General features: G+C 38.6%; 1 protein-coding gene across 2 annotated transcripts in view; it reads right to left on the reverse strand.

The window, feature by feature from the left end:
• The window catches only part of LOC122436476 (eukaryotic translation initiation factor 2 subunit 3, Y-linked-like), a 42,514-nt gene that overhangs the window by 1,120 nt on the left and 24,920 nt on the right, over positions 1–16,474 (reverse strand). The window contains exon 11 of one of the 2 annotated variants that reach the window (XM_043460269.1): positions 12,517–12,689. The exons of the other annotated variant lie outside the window; for it this stretch is intronic. Within the exon in view, the coding sequence (XP_043316204.1) occupies positions 12,517–12,689 (173 nt within the window). The remainder of the gene's footprint in view (positions 1–12,516; positions 12,690–16,474) is intronic. 2 annotated transcript variants of the gene reach the window in all.

The following is a 16,474-nucleotide window of genomic DNA, read 5'->3' on the forward strand; positions in this document are numbered from 1 at the left end:
AGGATAATACTAACAAAACAAAGTTATAGTCAAAAGAGAAAAAACTTTTATGGCATTTTTGCTCACCCAGTACATCATAGCCAAGTAGAAGCCAATTAATTTACAGTTCCCCTTATGAGACAGAATGAAACAAACAGAACTTGTTTTCAAAGGTCTGTCTTGTCTCAGGGCTGCTAGGGCTGCTCAAGAGACTAGTTTCTGCCTTGTTGGCATCAGAGTTCCTGCAGAACTGTGGCACAGTTGTACTATGAGGCTGAAGACGTCTGAAAGCAGTTGTGTGAGACCAGGTGAATAAAAGCTTCAGAAAGACTGTAGGCTAAGGGTGCCTGAGGGATAAAGGATTATAAGCAGAGGAATATAATAAAATGAGGTCACAGAAGAAGCAAGAGTGAGACTTGGGGACATTAAGACATAAAACAGTTGTGTACACAGACAAATCAGACAAAAGAATACAGCTCCAGGGAAGATGACGCTTAGATACCAGGTTGACGTTTTCTTTCTGAAGTTTTTCAAGACTAGAAGAGATTCCTGTTTTTATGCTTTTTTCTTTTCTTCAAATGCCCAATCTTAAATAAAACAAGGCTTATAAATATACGGGGAAGTAAGATCACAGTCCATGTAAGAGAACAAAATAAAACCCAAGATACTAAACGCAGAGGCCCTGGACTTACTTGAGAAGGACTTTGAAGCAAATGTCTTAAATAATGCCAAAGAGCTAAAGGAGAAACAGAGACCTAAAAATATTAGGAAGATGATACATAAAAAAATTTAGACTTTACACATAGAGAATTTCTAAAACAAAACAGAATCAATTGTAAAAAGAATTTCTTTTTTAATAGGAAATAAACAGAAAACAACTATATACAAGTTCTAAAGCAAGAAAATGCAAGGACAATTGGGAAACTAACTAGATTAATAAATCAGCAAATTCGAACAGTGTCAGAAAAGATTAACAAATCTTGAAAACAGGTAATCTAAATTACTGACTTTGAGAAGCAAAAGAAAAAACAAAAAAAAAGTAACATGAACTAAATAACCTAAAATACATCACTAGAATCAACATTATGAGAGTCCCAGAAAGGAAGAGTTAGAGCTAATGACTGGAACAAGTCATGAATATACACAAGAAGCTCAAAAATTTCCAACTCGGAAAACCTAAGAGATAAAAAACAAATTATGATCTAACCATCCAAGTCAAAGGCAAACATGAAATGTTAAAACAGCAAGAGGTAACAAAGTCAGTACATAACAAATGTTCTATAAGATTACCTATGAATTTCTTATCAGATATCTTGCAGGCCAACAGAAAATAGGATGATACACTGCAAGTGTTAAAGCAAAAAAACTACCAAGCTAACTAACTTTAAAAATACTTTAAAAATACCTTCAACATGAAGAAATGAAGGTTTTTCACAGATAAAAGCTTCTTGAATTCATTATCAGTTTACCTGTCTTTTAAATGAATGCTAAAGGAAATCCTTCAAGTTGAACTGAAAAGAGTACATAGCAACAAAATATCTCTGAAAATGTACTGCTCTCTTGGTAAAGGAAAGAATATAGACAAAGAAAACTGCAATACTTAATTCTGGAGCACAGAATCTAAATATCCAATATGTAAGAATTAATAATAAATACCATATACAAAGATATAATTTATCTATAGTATCAACAGCCATTAACTGTACAAATAGATCTTTAAGAGAGAGGGTGGCATGAATCAGGAGATGAGCACAGGAAGATACACTACCATACATAAAACAGATAGCCAGTGGGAACTCGCTATATGACTAGGGGAGGGTGGGCTGGGGTGGGAGGGAGTTATACTAAAGAAGGGGACATATTTATACCTATTGCTGATTCACGTTGATGTACAGCAGAAACCATCACAACACTGTAAAGAAATTATCTTCCAAACAAAAATAAATGAATTTAAAAAAAGAAGTGTGTGCTTTTGATGTTTACACCAGTTGTGATATAGGAGCAACCTAAGTGTCCATCAAGAGACGAATAATAAGGAAGATGTACTGTATACACACATAAACATATGGGGAAGGGGAAGGAGAGGGTGAGATGAATGGGGAGAGTAGCAAGAAAACATATACATATGAAAGGTAAAGCAGATAGACAGGAGGACAACCTAAAGGGGTAAGATATGTGGGAAGTAGGAGGGAGGGAGGTCCAAGACATCAGGGACATGTGTATACCTGTGGCTGATTCATGTTGATGTATGGCAGAAATCAACACAACACAGTAATTATCCTCCAATTTAAAAGAAAAAAGAAAAAGAGTAAGCCATTGCATGTGATTTAAAACTAAGCTCATATCAGTTTGGCATAAAATATTCTAATGATGTTATATGTAACTCCATAACAACAACAAATAAATACAATATACAAAGACGAAAAATGATGGGTTACTTTTATTTATTTTTTTTTTTTTATTTTTATTTTTTTTTAATTTTTATTTTTTTTTATTTTTTTATTTTTATTATTTTATTTTTTTTTTTATTTTTTTTATTTTTTTTATTTTTTTTATTTTTTTATTTTAGATGGGTTACTTTTAAAAGAACTTAGGAATAGGACTTTCCTGGTGATCCAGCAGTTAAGACTCAGTGCTTTTACTACTGCAGGTCTAGATTCAATCCCTAGTCAAGGAACTAAGTCAAGATCCCACAAATAACACTGCAAACAGAGTAGTCCTAAGAAGGTGAAAGAACAAGATGAGGAGACCACTTTCTCCCCCACAAATTCAACAAGAGATCATTTGAACACTAGACAACCTCCACAAAATAACTTCTGAACACTGGCAGAAGACACCTGGCACCCAGAAAGTCAGTGCATTCGCTTTGAAAAGAGGTAGGATAAAATATAAAAGAAAAAAAACTGAGACAAAACAGTTAGCGATGGAGACCCAGCCCAGGGAGGGAGTCAAGAACGAGAAGTTTCCAAACACCAGGAAACTCTCTCATGGGCAGGTCTGTGGGGAGTTTGGCAATCTCAGAGGGCAACATAACCGGGAAGAAAAAAACAAAAACCACAGAATATGCACCTAGCCATTAACTTCCAGTGGACAAGTAGCCCAAGACACTTGCATCTGCCACCAGCGAGCAGGAGCTGAACAGGGAGGCTTGCAATGCATGCTTAGGGTAAAGACTGGGCATGAATGCCCTGAGGACAATCCGAGAGAACTAACGTGAGATAGCAACCCAAACTGTGGTACAGCCAGAGAAAGGGGGAAAAAATTAAAAAAAAAAGGAGAGAACTTTCCCCTGAAAAACTCTAACCTGAGGCCTGTTCACAGAACAAAGGATTGAGCAAATACCAAAGGAGAGCTAGCCAGCTGTGGACACGCCCATGCCCCCCCACCGAGGCAGACACAGGCTGGCAACAACCAAAGCCAGAAGGCAAGGGGCAATCTTGGCCTCATAGATGGCATGCTCCACAAAACTATGAACAGGCTCCCACTTGCTAAATAACTCTTGGGATCCTGGATGGTTGACATATGCTAGGAGGGTTGCAGAGAACAGCTCCCCAGAGAAGACATGTGGAACACCTGAGAAGGTAGTCTTGTGGTGCACCCAGGAAACTGAGCAGCTGGGACCGGGGAGGTGATCAAGATGCACCACCCACCTGGAAAACACTGCATTCACCAGACACCTGGTTGCCCAAGCTGCTCAAACCTGGAAGGGCACAAAATGCATGCCCACTGAGTCTGTTCGTTTGTGGAGGACCTGAGAATCTGAACGGTATCTGAACCCGAGAATCTTAGATCTGAGAAGGGCACGCAACCCAGGGCCTGCTTTGGATAGTTCCCCTGCAGAGCAACCTGCAGCCTGAGCATTGTACACAGGGAAAGTACACGCATCATGAGCAGGAGCAAACCCAGTGTGTCCCAGACACTGCAAGCACTCCCCACACACGCCAGTGACATTTGTTTGCAGTGTACCCCTCCTCCTGCCACAGCAGAACCGATCATGTTAGCTTAAATAAGAGATGATCTTCTCCCCCTTGTGTCAGGGCAGACTCTGAAGAGACTGGCAAACAGAAGTCAAAAAAAACAGGGAACCACTCAGGAACTGACAGGTCCAAGAGATTAAAACCCTGTAGTTACATTGACTAAGCACTGGAAGAGGCCTAGAGACCTTGAGAAGAAACAGAAGCTGGAACAAGGAACTACCTGAAACCGAACGGGGCCCACACTGCCCTGAACTGCTTCCAGAGGAATTCCTAGATATACTTTCATTACTATAATTGTTTAATTTTTGAAAAAATTTTTTATTTTTAACTTATTAGTTCTTTAGTTTTCATTTTTACAAGCTATTGCCTTGCCAAGAAAAGACTATTTTTAAAGTGAATTTCATATATATTTTTTAATAGTTTTTGTGATTTTGTTTTGTATTTTTAATAATGTATTTTTCAGAGTCTAACCTCTAGATTTTTATCTTTGCTTTTTGGTATTTGCTATCCATTTTGTACCTTTAACAATCTAACCCTCAGTACCCATTTTTGCCTAGGGGAGTGAGTGCTGGCTTGATTCTTCTCTCCCCTTTTGACTCCCTTTTCTCCCCCAGGTCACCTCTATCTCCTCTCTACCCCCTCTCTTCTCTGCTTAATTCTGTGAATCTCTCTGGGTATTCCAGGCTGTGCAGAACACATAAGGAAATGATTACTGGCTAAAAGGGCCTCTCCCCTTTTGACTCCACTCCTCCTCTCCTACTGATTAGCTCATCTCCCTCCTCCCTCTTCTTTCTCTTCTCCATGTCACTCTGTGAACCTTTCTGGGTGTCATTCACTGTGAAGAATCTTTTCACCATTAACCTAGATGTTCTGTCATCTGTGCTGTACAGATGGAGAAGTCTTGATGCTACTGCAAGGGTAAGACTGAAAATCAGAGGCAGGAGGTTTAAATTCCAAACTGGAGAACACCAGAAGACTCTGACTCCAGAAACATTAACTTGTCTGACAAGATATCAACCAAAAGCCTCCATACCTACACAGAAATCAAGTTCCACCCAAGAGCTAAAAAGTTCTAGAGCAAGATATACCATGTTAGTTCTCTAGCAACCCAGGAACATAGACCTGAGCATTAAAATACAGGCTACCCAAAGTCATACCAAACCTACACACATCTCAAAACTCATTACTGCACACTATCTGCACTTCAGACAGAACAAATACAACTCCACCCACCAGAACAAAGACCCAAGCTTTCCTAACCAGGAAACATGACAAGCCACTAGTCCAACCATACCCACAGGGAGCAACCTCCATAATAAAGAAGAACCACAAACTTCCAGCATACAAAAAAGCCACACTAAACACAGCAATCTAAACAAAATGAAAAGGCAGAGAAATACTCAGCAGGTAAAGGAATATGATAAATGCCCACCAAGCCAAACAAAAGAGGAGGGAATAGGCTCTGAAAAAGACTTCAGAATAATGAGACTAAAGATGATCCAAAATCTTGAAAGCAAAATGGAGTTACAGATAAACAGACTGGAGAAAAGGAGTGAGGAAATGGAAGAAATGTTTAACAAGGAAATCAAAGAAACAAAAAAGTCAATCAATAGTGAAGAATGCAGTAACTGATATCAAACGCTCTCTGGAGGGAACCAACAGTAGGATAACTGGGGCAGAAAATAGGGTAAGTGCGGTAGAAGATAGAATGGTGGAAATAAATGAAGCAGAAAGGAAAAAAGAAAAAGAATTATAGAAATGAGGAAAACTTCAGAGACCTTTGGGGAGATGTTAAATGTCCCAACATTCCATATCATAGGAGTCCCAGAAGAAGAAGACAAAAGAGCCATGATAAAATATTCGAGGAGATAACAGTTAAAATGGAGATGGAAATAGCCACCCAAGTTCAAGTAAGCAAGACAGTCCCAAACAGGATAAACCCAAGGCAAAACAACACAAGACACATATTAATCAAATTAATGAAGATCAAACACAAAGAGCAACTATTAAAAGGAGCAAGAGAAAAGGAACAAATAACACACAACTGGAGTCCTGTAAGGATAACGGCTGATCTTTCAGTAGAAACTCTTCAGGCCAGAAAGGAATGGCAAGACATACTTAAAGTCATGAAAGAGAAAAACGTACAACCCAGATTACTATACCCAGCAAGGATCTCATTCAAATATGAAGGAGAAACCAAAAGTTGAGAGAATTCAGCACCACCAAACCAACTCTTCAAAAAATGCTAAAGGATGTTCTCTAGACCGGAAACACAGAAGAGGTTTATAAACTCGCCCCAAACCACAAATGCCTCAACCAAAAGAAAGACTGGCTGAAAGGATATAAAAGCAAGACCCCTACATATGCTGTCTACAAGAGACCCACCTCAAAACCACGGACACATACAGACTGAAAGTGAAGAGTTGGGAAAAGATATTTCATGCAGATAGAGACCAAAAGAAGACAGCAGTAGCAATTTTATCAGTTACAATAGACTTTGAAATAAAGGCCAAGAAAAGAGACAAACAAGGACACTATATAATGATCAGAGGATCAATCCAAGAAGAAGATATAACAATTATAAATATATATGCACCCAACATAGGAGCACTGCAGTATATAAGGCAAATGCTCACAAGTATGAAAAGGGAAGTTAACAGTAACACAATAGTGGGAGACTTTAATACCCACTCACACCTGTGGATAGAAAACCAAGAAGAAAACCAGCAAGGAAACACAAAATTTAAATGATATAATGGACCAGTTAGACCTAATTGATATTTATAGAACATTTCACCCCAAAACAATGAATTTCACCTTCTTCTTCAGTACACAGGGAACCTTCTCCAGGAGAGATCATATTCTGTGCCATAAATCTAGCACTAGTAATGAAATCATTTCAAGTATAGTTTCTAATCATAATGTGGTAAGATTAAATGTCAACTACGGGGAAAAAAAACTATTAAAAATACATACATATAGAGCCTAAACATCACACTTCTGAAAAACTAACAAATCACAGAAGAAATCAAATTATACATAGAAACAAATGAAAATGAAAACACAATAACCCAAAATCTATGGGATTCACTAAAAGCAGTGCTAAGGGGAAGGTTCATAGCACTGCAAGCTTACCTCTAGAAACAAGAGAAAAATTTAATAAATAACCTAACTTTAGAAGCAACTGGAAAAAGAAGAAATGAAGAACCTTAGGGTTAGCAGAAGCTTCCTTCTAAAATTTAGTGATGTTTCCTTCCTAAAAATTAGAGCAGAAATAAATGCAAAAAAAAAAAAAACAACTGAGGTGACTATAACAAAAATCAACAAAGCTAAAAGCTGGTTCTTTGAGAAGATAAATAGACAAACCATTAGCCAGACTCATCAAGAAAAAAAAGGAGAAGAATCAAATCAACAAAATTAGAAATGAAAATGGAGAAATCACAACAGATAACAGAAATACAAAGAATCATGAGACTACTATCAGCAACTATATGACAATAAAATGGACAACTTGGAAGAAATGGACAAATTCTTGGAAAAGTATAACCTTCCAAAACTGAGACAGGAAGAAACAGAAAATCTTAACAGACCCATCACAAGCACAGAAATTGAAACTGTAAAAAATAATCTTCCAACAAGCAAAAGCTCAGGACCAAATGCCTTCACAGGTAAATTCTACCAAAAATTTAGAGAAGAGCTAATACCTATCCTTTGTTGGCAAAGTAATGTCTCTGCTTTTTAATATGCTATCTAGCTTGGTGTATGGATGTGAGAGTTGGACTGTGAAGAAAGCTGAGTGCCGAAGAATTGATGCTTTTGAACTCTGGTGCTAGAGAAGACTCTTGAAAATCCCTTGGTCTGCAAGGGGATCCAACAAGTCCATCCGAAAGGAGATCAGTCCTGGGTGTTCATTACAAGGACTGATGCTGAAGCTAAACCTCCAATACTTTGGCCACCTCATGCGAAGAGTTGACTCACTGGAGAGACCCTAATGCTGGGAGGGATTGGGAGCAGGAGGAGAAGGGGACAACAGAGGATGAGAAGGCTGGATAGCATCACTGACTCAATGGACAGGAGTCTGAGTAAACTCCGGGAGTTGGTGATAGACAGGGAGGCCTGGCGTGCTGTGATTCACGGGGTCGCAAAAAGTCGGACACGACTGAACAACTGAACTGAACACCTATCCTACTCAATCTCTTCCAGAAAATTACAGAGGAAGGTAAACTGCCAAGCTCGTTCTATGAAGCCACCATCATCCTAATACCAAAACCAGACAAACATGTCACAAAACAAGAAAACGACAGGCCAATATCACTGATGAACACAGACGAAAAATCCTCAACAAAATTCTAGTGAACAGAATCCAACAACATATTAAAAAGATCATACAACATGACCAAGTGGGTTTTATGCAAGGGATGCAAGCATTCTTCAATATTCACAAATCAATCAATGTGATATACCACATTAACAAATGGAAAGATAAAAATCCTATGATTATCTCAATAGATACAGAGAAATCCTTTGACAAAAGTCAACATCCATTTATGATAAAAACCTTCCAGAAAGCAGGCACAGAAAGAACACACCTCAACAAAAATAAAAGCCATATATAATAAACCCAAAGCAAATATTATCCCCAATGATGAAAAACTGAAAGCATTTCCCCTAAAGTCAGGAACAAGAAAATGGTGCCCACTCTCACCACTACTATTCAACATAGTTTTAGAAGTTTTAGCCACAGCCATCAGAAAAAAAAAAAAATAAAAGGAATCCAGATTGGAAAAGAAGTAAAATTGTTTGCAGATGACATGATCCTCTACACAGAAAACCCTAAAGACACCACCATAAAATTACTAGGGCTAATCAATGACTATAGTAAAGTTGCAGGATATAAAATTAACACACAGAAATCCCTTGCATTCCTATACACTAACAATGAGAAAGCAGAAAGAGAAATTAAGGAAACAATTCCATTCACCATTGCAAAGAAAAAAATAAAATATTTAGGAAAAATCTACCTAAAGAGACAAAAGACCTATGTATAGAAAACTGTAAAACACTGATGGAAGAAATCAAAGAGGACACAAATAGATGGAGAAATATACCATGTTCATGGATTAGAAGAATCAATTGAGTGAAAATGAACATACTACCCAAAGCAATCTATAGATTCAATGCAATCCCTATCAAGCTACCAACAGTATTCTTCAGAGATAAAATAAATAATTTCACAATTTGTATGGAAATACAAAAACCTCAAATAGCCACAGCAATCTTGAGAAAGAAGAGTGGAACTGGTGGAATCAAGCTGTCTGACTTCAGTCTCTACTACAAAGCCACAGTCATCAAGACAGTATGGTACTGGCACAAAGACAGAAATATAGAAGAAAACAGAAAGCCCGGAGATAAATCCACACACCTAAGGACACCTTAACTTTGACAAAGGAGGCAAGACTATACAATGGAGAAAAGACAATCTCTTTAACAAGTGGTTCTGGGAAAACTGGTCAACCACTTGTACAAGAATGAAACTAGAACACTTTCTAACACCATACACAAAAATAAACTCAAAATGGATTAAAGATCTAAATGTAAGACCAGAAACTATAAATCTCCTAGAAGAAAACACAGGTAAAACACTCTCTGACATAAATCACAGCAAGATCCTCTATGATTCACCTCCCTGGGTAAAGCAAAAATAAACAAATGGGACCTAATTAAACTTAAAAGCTTTTGCACTACAAAGGAAACTATAAGCAAGGTGAAAAGACAGCCTTCACAATGGGAGAAAATAATAGCAGATGAAGCAACTGACAGAGTTAACCTCAAAATATAAAAGCATCTCAGGACAGCTCAATACCAGGAAAATAACCCAATCTAAAAATAGGCCGAAGAACTAAACAGACATTTCTCCAAAGAAGACACACAGATGGCTAATAAACACATGAAAAGATGCTCAACACCAGTTATTATCAGAGAAATGCAAATCAAAACCACAATGTGGTACCATCTCATGCCAGTCAGAATGGCTGCTATCAATAAGTCTACAAATCATAAATGCTGAAGAGGGTCAGAGAAAAGGGAACCCTCTTAGACAGCTGGTGGGAATGCAAACAAGTACAGCCATAATGGAGAACAGTGTGGAGATTCCTCGAAAAGCTGGATATAGAAGTGGCATATGACCCAGCAATCCCATTGCTGGGCATACACACTGAGGAAACCAGAATTGAAAGAGACACCTGTACCCCAATGTTCATCACAGCACTGTTTATTATAAATAGCCAGTCATGGAAGCAACCTAGATGCCCGCTGGCAGACAAATGGATAAGAAAGCTGTGGTACATATACACAATGGAATATACACAATGGTTGAGTAATATTTGATGCATTTGAATCAGTTTTGATGAGGTGGATGAAACTGGAGCCTATTAGACAGAGTGAAGTAAGCCAGAAAGAAAAACACCAATACAGTATACTAACACATACAATGACCCTATATGTGAGACAGAAAAAGACACAGATATAAAGAACAGACTTTTGAATTCTGAGAAGGCAATGGTGGAATGATTTGAGAGAATAGCATTTAAGCATGTATACTACCATATGCGAAATAGACTGCCAGTCCAGGTTTGATGCAGGAGACAGGGCACTCAGTCCCGATGCACTGGGATAACCCAGAGGGATGGCATGGGGAGGGAAGTGGGAGGGGCATTCAGGATGGAGAACACATGTACACCCACGGCTGATTCATGTCAGTGTATGGGAAAAACCACTACAATACTGTAAAGTAATTAGCCTCCAATTAATTAATTTACAAAAAAAAGGAAAGGACATGGCAACAAAGATGAAGAGAATCACAATAGTCAAAGTGAGTCATGATCATCAAAATGAAAAACACTAGCATTTCCCTAGTGGTCCAGTAGTTGAGTCTACCTGGCAGTACAGGAGAGACACATTCATCCCCATTCAGGAATTCGCACATGCTGCAGAGGAACTAAGCCCGTGCACTATAACCACTTAAGCTAGTGGTCTAGAGCCCTCAAGACACAACTACTTAGCCCAGATGCTGGAACTACTAAGCCCAAGCACCACAACAAAAAGTATCCCCTGCTCACCACAACTAAAGGAACCTCCTGCACAACAAAAACCCAGTACAACCAAAAATAAATAAATTTTTAAAATGTATATTCAAAACCGAAAAACAGTAATGGATCAGAACCGACTGAGTAACCTACACACCTCTGAGTGCACATTATAGTATCTAAATAAATAAAAAAAGCGAACTGGCAAATGATAAATGTGAAAAAGCAACACATAGTGAAGATCAATCCCAGAGAGAAGATCAAGCAAAAACAATCAGGAGGGAAAGGGGAGGCAATTTAATGAGAAGCAGGCAATCTGCCATCCCATCAAGGGTTCTCCCAATAGACTGTTTATTAGTCAAAAAAAAAGAAAAAACCTACAACAGAAAAATCATATGCCTTGTAGGAACAAAATTAACCTCTCCAACCAAGTATAGCCAGATATTCTGTGCCTTTATGATAAGGAGATAACACAAACTATAAACCAATATGGACTATGATAAATAATGTAAATGTAACATGATAAAGTATCAAACTGAAACTGAGAAAAGATTGTATAAATTAACTGATTTGTACTATTAAAACTTTAATTCATGTTAAGACAAGAAAAAGTTCCAGGAGGGGATTCGCTGGCAGTCCACTGGTTCAAGATTCTGTGCTTCCAGTTCAGGAGAAGGTCCAGGTTTGATTGATCCCTAGTTGGGGAGGTTCCATATGCCATGAAGTACGTAAGGTGAGAGGAAAAAAATGAAGGAAAAGAAGGAACCCAAATGTGCAAACTTAAAAGAAAGAAAAAAACTAAAGGAAAATGAAATGGAAATTAAAATGAAAAGGAAGTATATGATACTGGGCTGAAGAAAGGAAAATTCAGTAAAGGACAAAGTCGAGACAGATGACAAAGCTGAAAATAAAACTGCAGGTTTTATATTCTGCCAATGTTAAAATCTTTGAGCGAGTTGAATAAGAGACTATTCTTATTCTTACTAAGAATTCCAGACTATACCACCTATTCAGTTATTTTGGAAAAACTAAGGTATATATATATAAATATGTATAAATACACACGCACACACATACATATATGTATATGTGTACAGACACATGCACAGTAGTAATATATTAATACGAATAATGATATATGATATGAATAATAATAAAATGAATGATGTATCTATTAAAAGTTAAAGAAAACAGAATGATTGATTCTGAATTGTTTGATTTTATACAAACTACGTTTGAGACTAAGTGAAAGTCAGTTTCAGTACATGGTGGGGGTAAAAACTGAAATGCAGCTTTACACAGAAGGGAGAAAGTATAGCTTTTAGTGACTCACATACACTGCTGAGTTAAGCCTTGAGAAGCACTGAATTCAAGGAGAAGTTTGTACCTGTACATGCATATACCATTAAGAACAAATTATACTACAACAAAGTGTGTATTGTTTTGAAATGAAAAGTGAAAACTGACAAACCTACCGCCAGTGTTTCTCAACTCTTCGGCTAAGGGCTATTTTTTCTCCCACTTCTGTGCACACAGGATTAGTGAGAACTATTTTACCCAGATCAGCCTTGACAGCACTAACTCTTCCTCCTGTTGAAAGGGATCCTATGTTCACCATGAGCACTTCATTCTTGGACAATTTTTGTACCTTGGGGGGGAAAAAGAAAAAATCCTTAAATAAAGGAAGTGTCTTACAAAGTGAGAATTTACTAAACAACTGCTGTATATAAGCTATGAAGGAAAAAAATTCCGCACTATACAAGTGTCAAAAAAAATGTTTATTATTTAGCACTTACTGAATACAAACAGGGTCTCTCTAAGTTACTCAGTAAAGCATACATCAATGAAACAAATTCTGAAGAGACTTAAGACAAAAAGTCTTAAAAAGTGTACCAAGAAAAGAATAACGTAACACACAGTTAAGCAGGTTCTGAAGGCCTAAATCCATTCATACATAACTAGGCACTTAAAACTTCCTGGTCTCTATAAAACTGAGTAACACCTACTACCATAATTATTAGCAATTACACTGCTAAATGGACTGTCTGGGTAATTCAAACAGTAAAGAATCTGACTGCAATGTGGAAAACCTGGGTTTGATCCCTGGATCAGAAAGATACCCTGAAGAAGGGCATGGCAACCAACTCCAGCATTCTTGTCTGGAAAATTCCAAGGCCAGAGAAGCCTGCTGGGCTATGGTCCACAGAGTTGCAAAGAGTCAGACACAGCTGAGTGACTAACACTTTCACACTGCTAAATAACCTCTTCCAACAATACAAGAGAAGACTCTAGACGTGAACATTACCAGATGGTCAATACTGAAACCAGACTGATTATATTCTTTGCAGTCAAAGACCGAAAAGTTCTATAAAATCAACAAAAAGAAGACCTGCAGCTGATTGTGGCTCAGATCATGAATTGCCAAAATGAGATTTAAACTGAAGAAAGTAGGGAAAACCACTAGGCCATTCAGGTATGACCTAAACCAATTTCCTTAAGATTATATAGTGGAAGTGACAAACAGATTCAAGGGATTAGATCAGAGTGCCTGAAGAATTACAGACAAAGGTCTGTAACACGGTATAGGAGATGGTGACTAAAATTATTCCCAAGAAAAAGAAATGCAAGAAGGTAAAGTGGTTGTCTGAGGCGGCCTTACCAATAGCTGAGAAAAGAAGTGAAAGTCAAACAAGAAACTGAATAGATATATCCATCTGAATGCACAGCTTCAGAAAATAGCACAGAGAGATTAGAAAAACTTAAATGAACAATGCAAAAACTAGAGGAAACCAAAAGACAGGAAAGACTAGAGACCTCTTCAAGAAAATTTAGAGAGCAAGGAAAAATCCATGCAAGATGGGCACAATAATGGTCAGAAATGGCAAGAACCTAACAGTAGCAGAAGAGAATAAGAATATATGACAAGATTACACAGAAGAGGAAGGGAGGTCCCATGATGGTTGAGGAATAGGATAGGGAGAGCACTTTCTCCCCCAGAGATCCATGAAAAGATCAAATGAACTTGAAGCAACTTCCAGAAAACAACCTCTAAATGCTGGTGGAGAATACCAGGTACCAGAAACAAAAGGTGATCTTTTTAAAAGAAGTTAGGACAAAAGATAATAGATGAAAAGAGAGACAAGGGATTTAGGGACAGAGACCTCACCTGGGGAGGGAGTCATGTAGGAGTTTCCACATAATAGGAAACCCTATCACAGAGGGAGTCAGTGAAGAGCTCTGGAATCTCTGAGGGCAACATAACGGGGAAAAAAAAAATCACCACAGAATTCACACTGAACCACATTACAAACAGAAATGCAAAAGGCTCACACACTCACTTCGGCCCAAATACAGGAGGGGCTGGGCAAGGCATGGGCTACATCACTGGTCTTTAGGGTAAGGACCAGGTTTGAGTGCCCGGAGGACAATCTGAGGGGGCTAACGTGACACAACAACCCAATCCCTGGGAACTCCAGAGACAAAGAAAAACAAAAGACCTTTCCAGAGGGGTGCTCCACATCTCATCGTGACCCCTGGCACAATTACAGAACAAAGGATTGCACCCTAGGGAATACCAATGAGAATAAGCCTCTTGCCAATGGCCCTCCTTCTCTGGAGGCTGACAGGAAGGTATACCACAGCCAGAGGCAGAAGGCAAGGGACCTCTGCAATCTCAAACCAAGATTCTTCTCCCACCAAGCTGTGACCAGGCTGCCAGTCACTAATCATGTCTTCCTGGGACCCTGTATGGTTCATATCTGCCATGAGTCTTACAACTTAAGACCAGTCACCCTAAGGAGACACAAGGCACACCTGAGACTAAGCCGTTGCAGCACACCCAGGAAACAAAGCTGCTGCAATCACGAGACACATGGCCTACCTGGGTCTGTGTGCTCGTGGCACATCCAGGAATATGTGCCTGAGAGGCTTGGTCCTGGGAAGTGCACAAAACCAAGGGCTTCCCAGGGAGGGCTTTGCAGAGGACCCGGGAGCCTGAGTAGTAGGGACCGGGAAAGCACACTTCAGTTTGGGCTGCAGCAACCCCCATGTGGTCCATTCACTGTGAGCGCACCTCACACATCCCAGCAGTGTTTGCTTGCAGTGTGTGTCTCACTCTCTGCAACACAATCAAGCAAGTGAGCCTGAATAAAATGGTCACCTCTGCCCCATCAAGTCAGGGCAGAGATTAGACACTGAAAAAACTTAAAAACACAGAAGGCCAAAATAAGCAAAGATGGGGGAAACACCCAGAAGTGGCAGATGCAATAGACTGAAACCCAGCAGTTAATCTGAGACTGTGCATCTAAGAGTCAAGAACAGACTTTGAGAACAAGTACAAGCCAGAATAAGGAATTATTTAACACTTAACCTACTCCACACAGCTCACAACAGCTACAGAGAAATTCCTGTATACATTTTACTATCATTTTTAATTTAAAAAAAAAAAACTGTTCTTTATTATTTCCTTAACTTTCATATTTGTACCCTATTACCTTTCTTTAAAAAGCCCCATTTTTAAACAAACTCCATACAAACATTTTTTTTATTTTTATCACAGATTGTTTTATAGTTTTTATATTATACTTTATTGTACTATATTGAGAGTCTAATTTCTATCCTAGTTTTTTAATCTTTGTTTTTTGATATCTGTTATTAATTTTGAGCCTTTAAGGGTCTATTTTGTAATATCCATTTTCACTTAGGCATTCAACTGCTGTCTTGATTGCTCTCTCGCCCAATAACTCTTCCTTTTCTTGACCTGGTCACTTCTATCTCCCTCTTTCCTCTTCTCTACCTAACTCTGTGAATGTCTCTGGGTATTCCTGGCTGTGGAGAGTTGTTTCAACATTAACCTTGGGGTTTGTCTTTAGTGCTCTGAGAACAGAAAAGCTTTAATGCTACTGTAGGAGGGTGATTCAAACACAGAGGTAGAGGCTCAACTCCAGAACTTTAGACCATTATAGAACTTCTGACCCCAAGGAACATTAATAGACAAGAGCTCACCACCCAAAACTCTCCATGCCTACACTAAAACCAAACTTCACCAAAGAACCAGCAAGTTCCAATGCAAATTCCAATAAAGCAAGTTGCAATACAAGATATCTCACACACCGTATCAAATCCACAGACACAACAAAACTCACTACTGGACACTTCCCTGCCCTACAGAGAGACAAGGTCCAGCTCCATTCGCCAGAATGCAAAACAAGTTACCCCAAGCAGGAAACCTTCACAAGCAAAGGTCCAACCCCACACAGAGGATCCAACCCCACCCACGAATAAGAGGAGATACAACCCTCCAGCCTGCAGAAAGAAGACCCCAGACACAGCAAACTAAACAAAATAAGAAGGCATAGAAATATCCACTAGGTGAAGGAACATGATAAAAATGAACCAAACCAAACAAAAGAGGAGAAAAGGAGTTTACCTGAA

This window comes from Cervus canadensis, chromosome Y, assembly GCF_019320065.1.
Source record: "Cervus canadensis isolate Bull #8, Minnesota chromosome Y, ASM1932006v1, whole genome shotgun sequence".
Taxonomy (NCBI): Eukaryota; Metazoa; Chordata; class Mammalia; order Artiodactyla; family Cervidae; genus Cervus; species Cervus canadensis.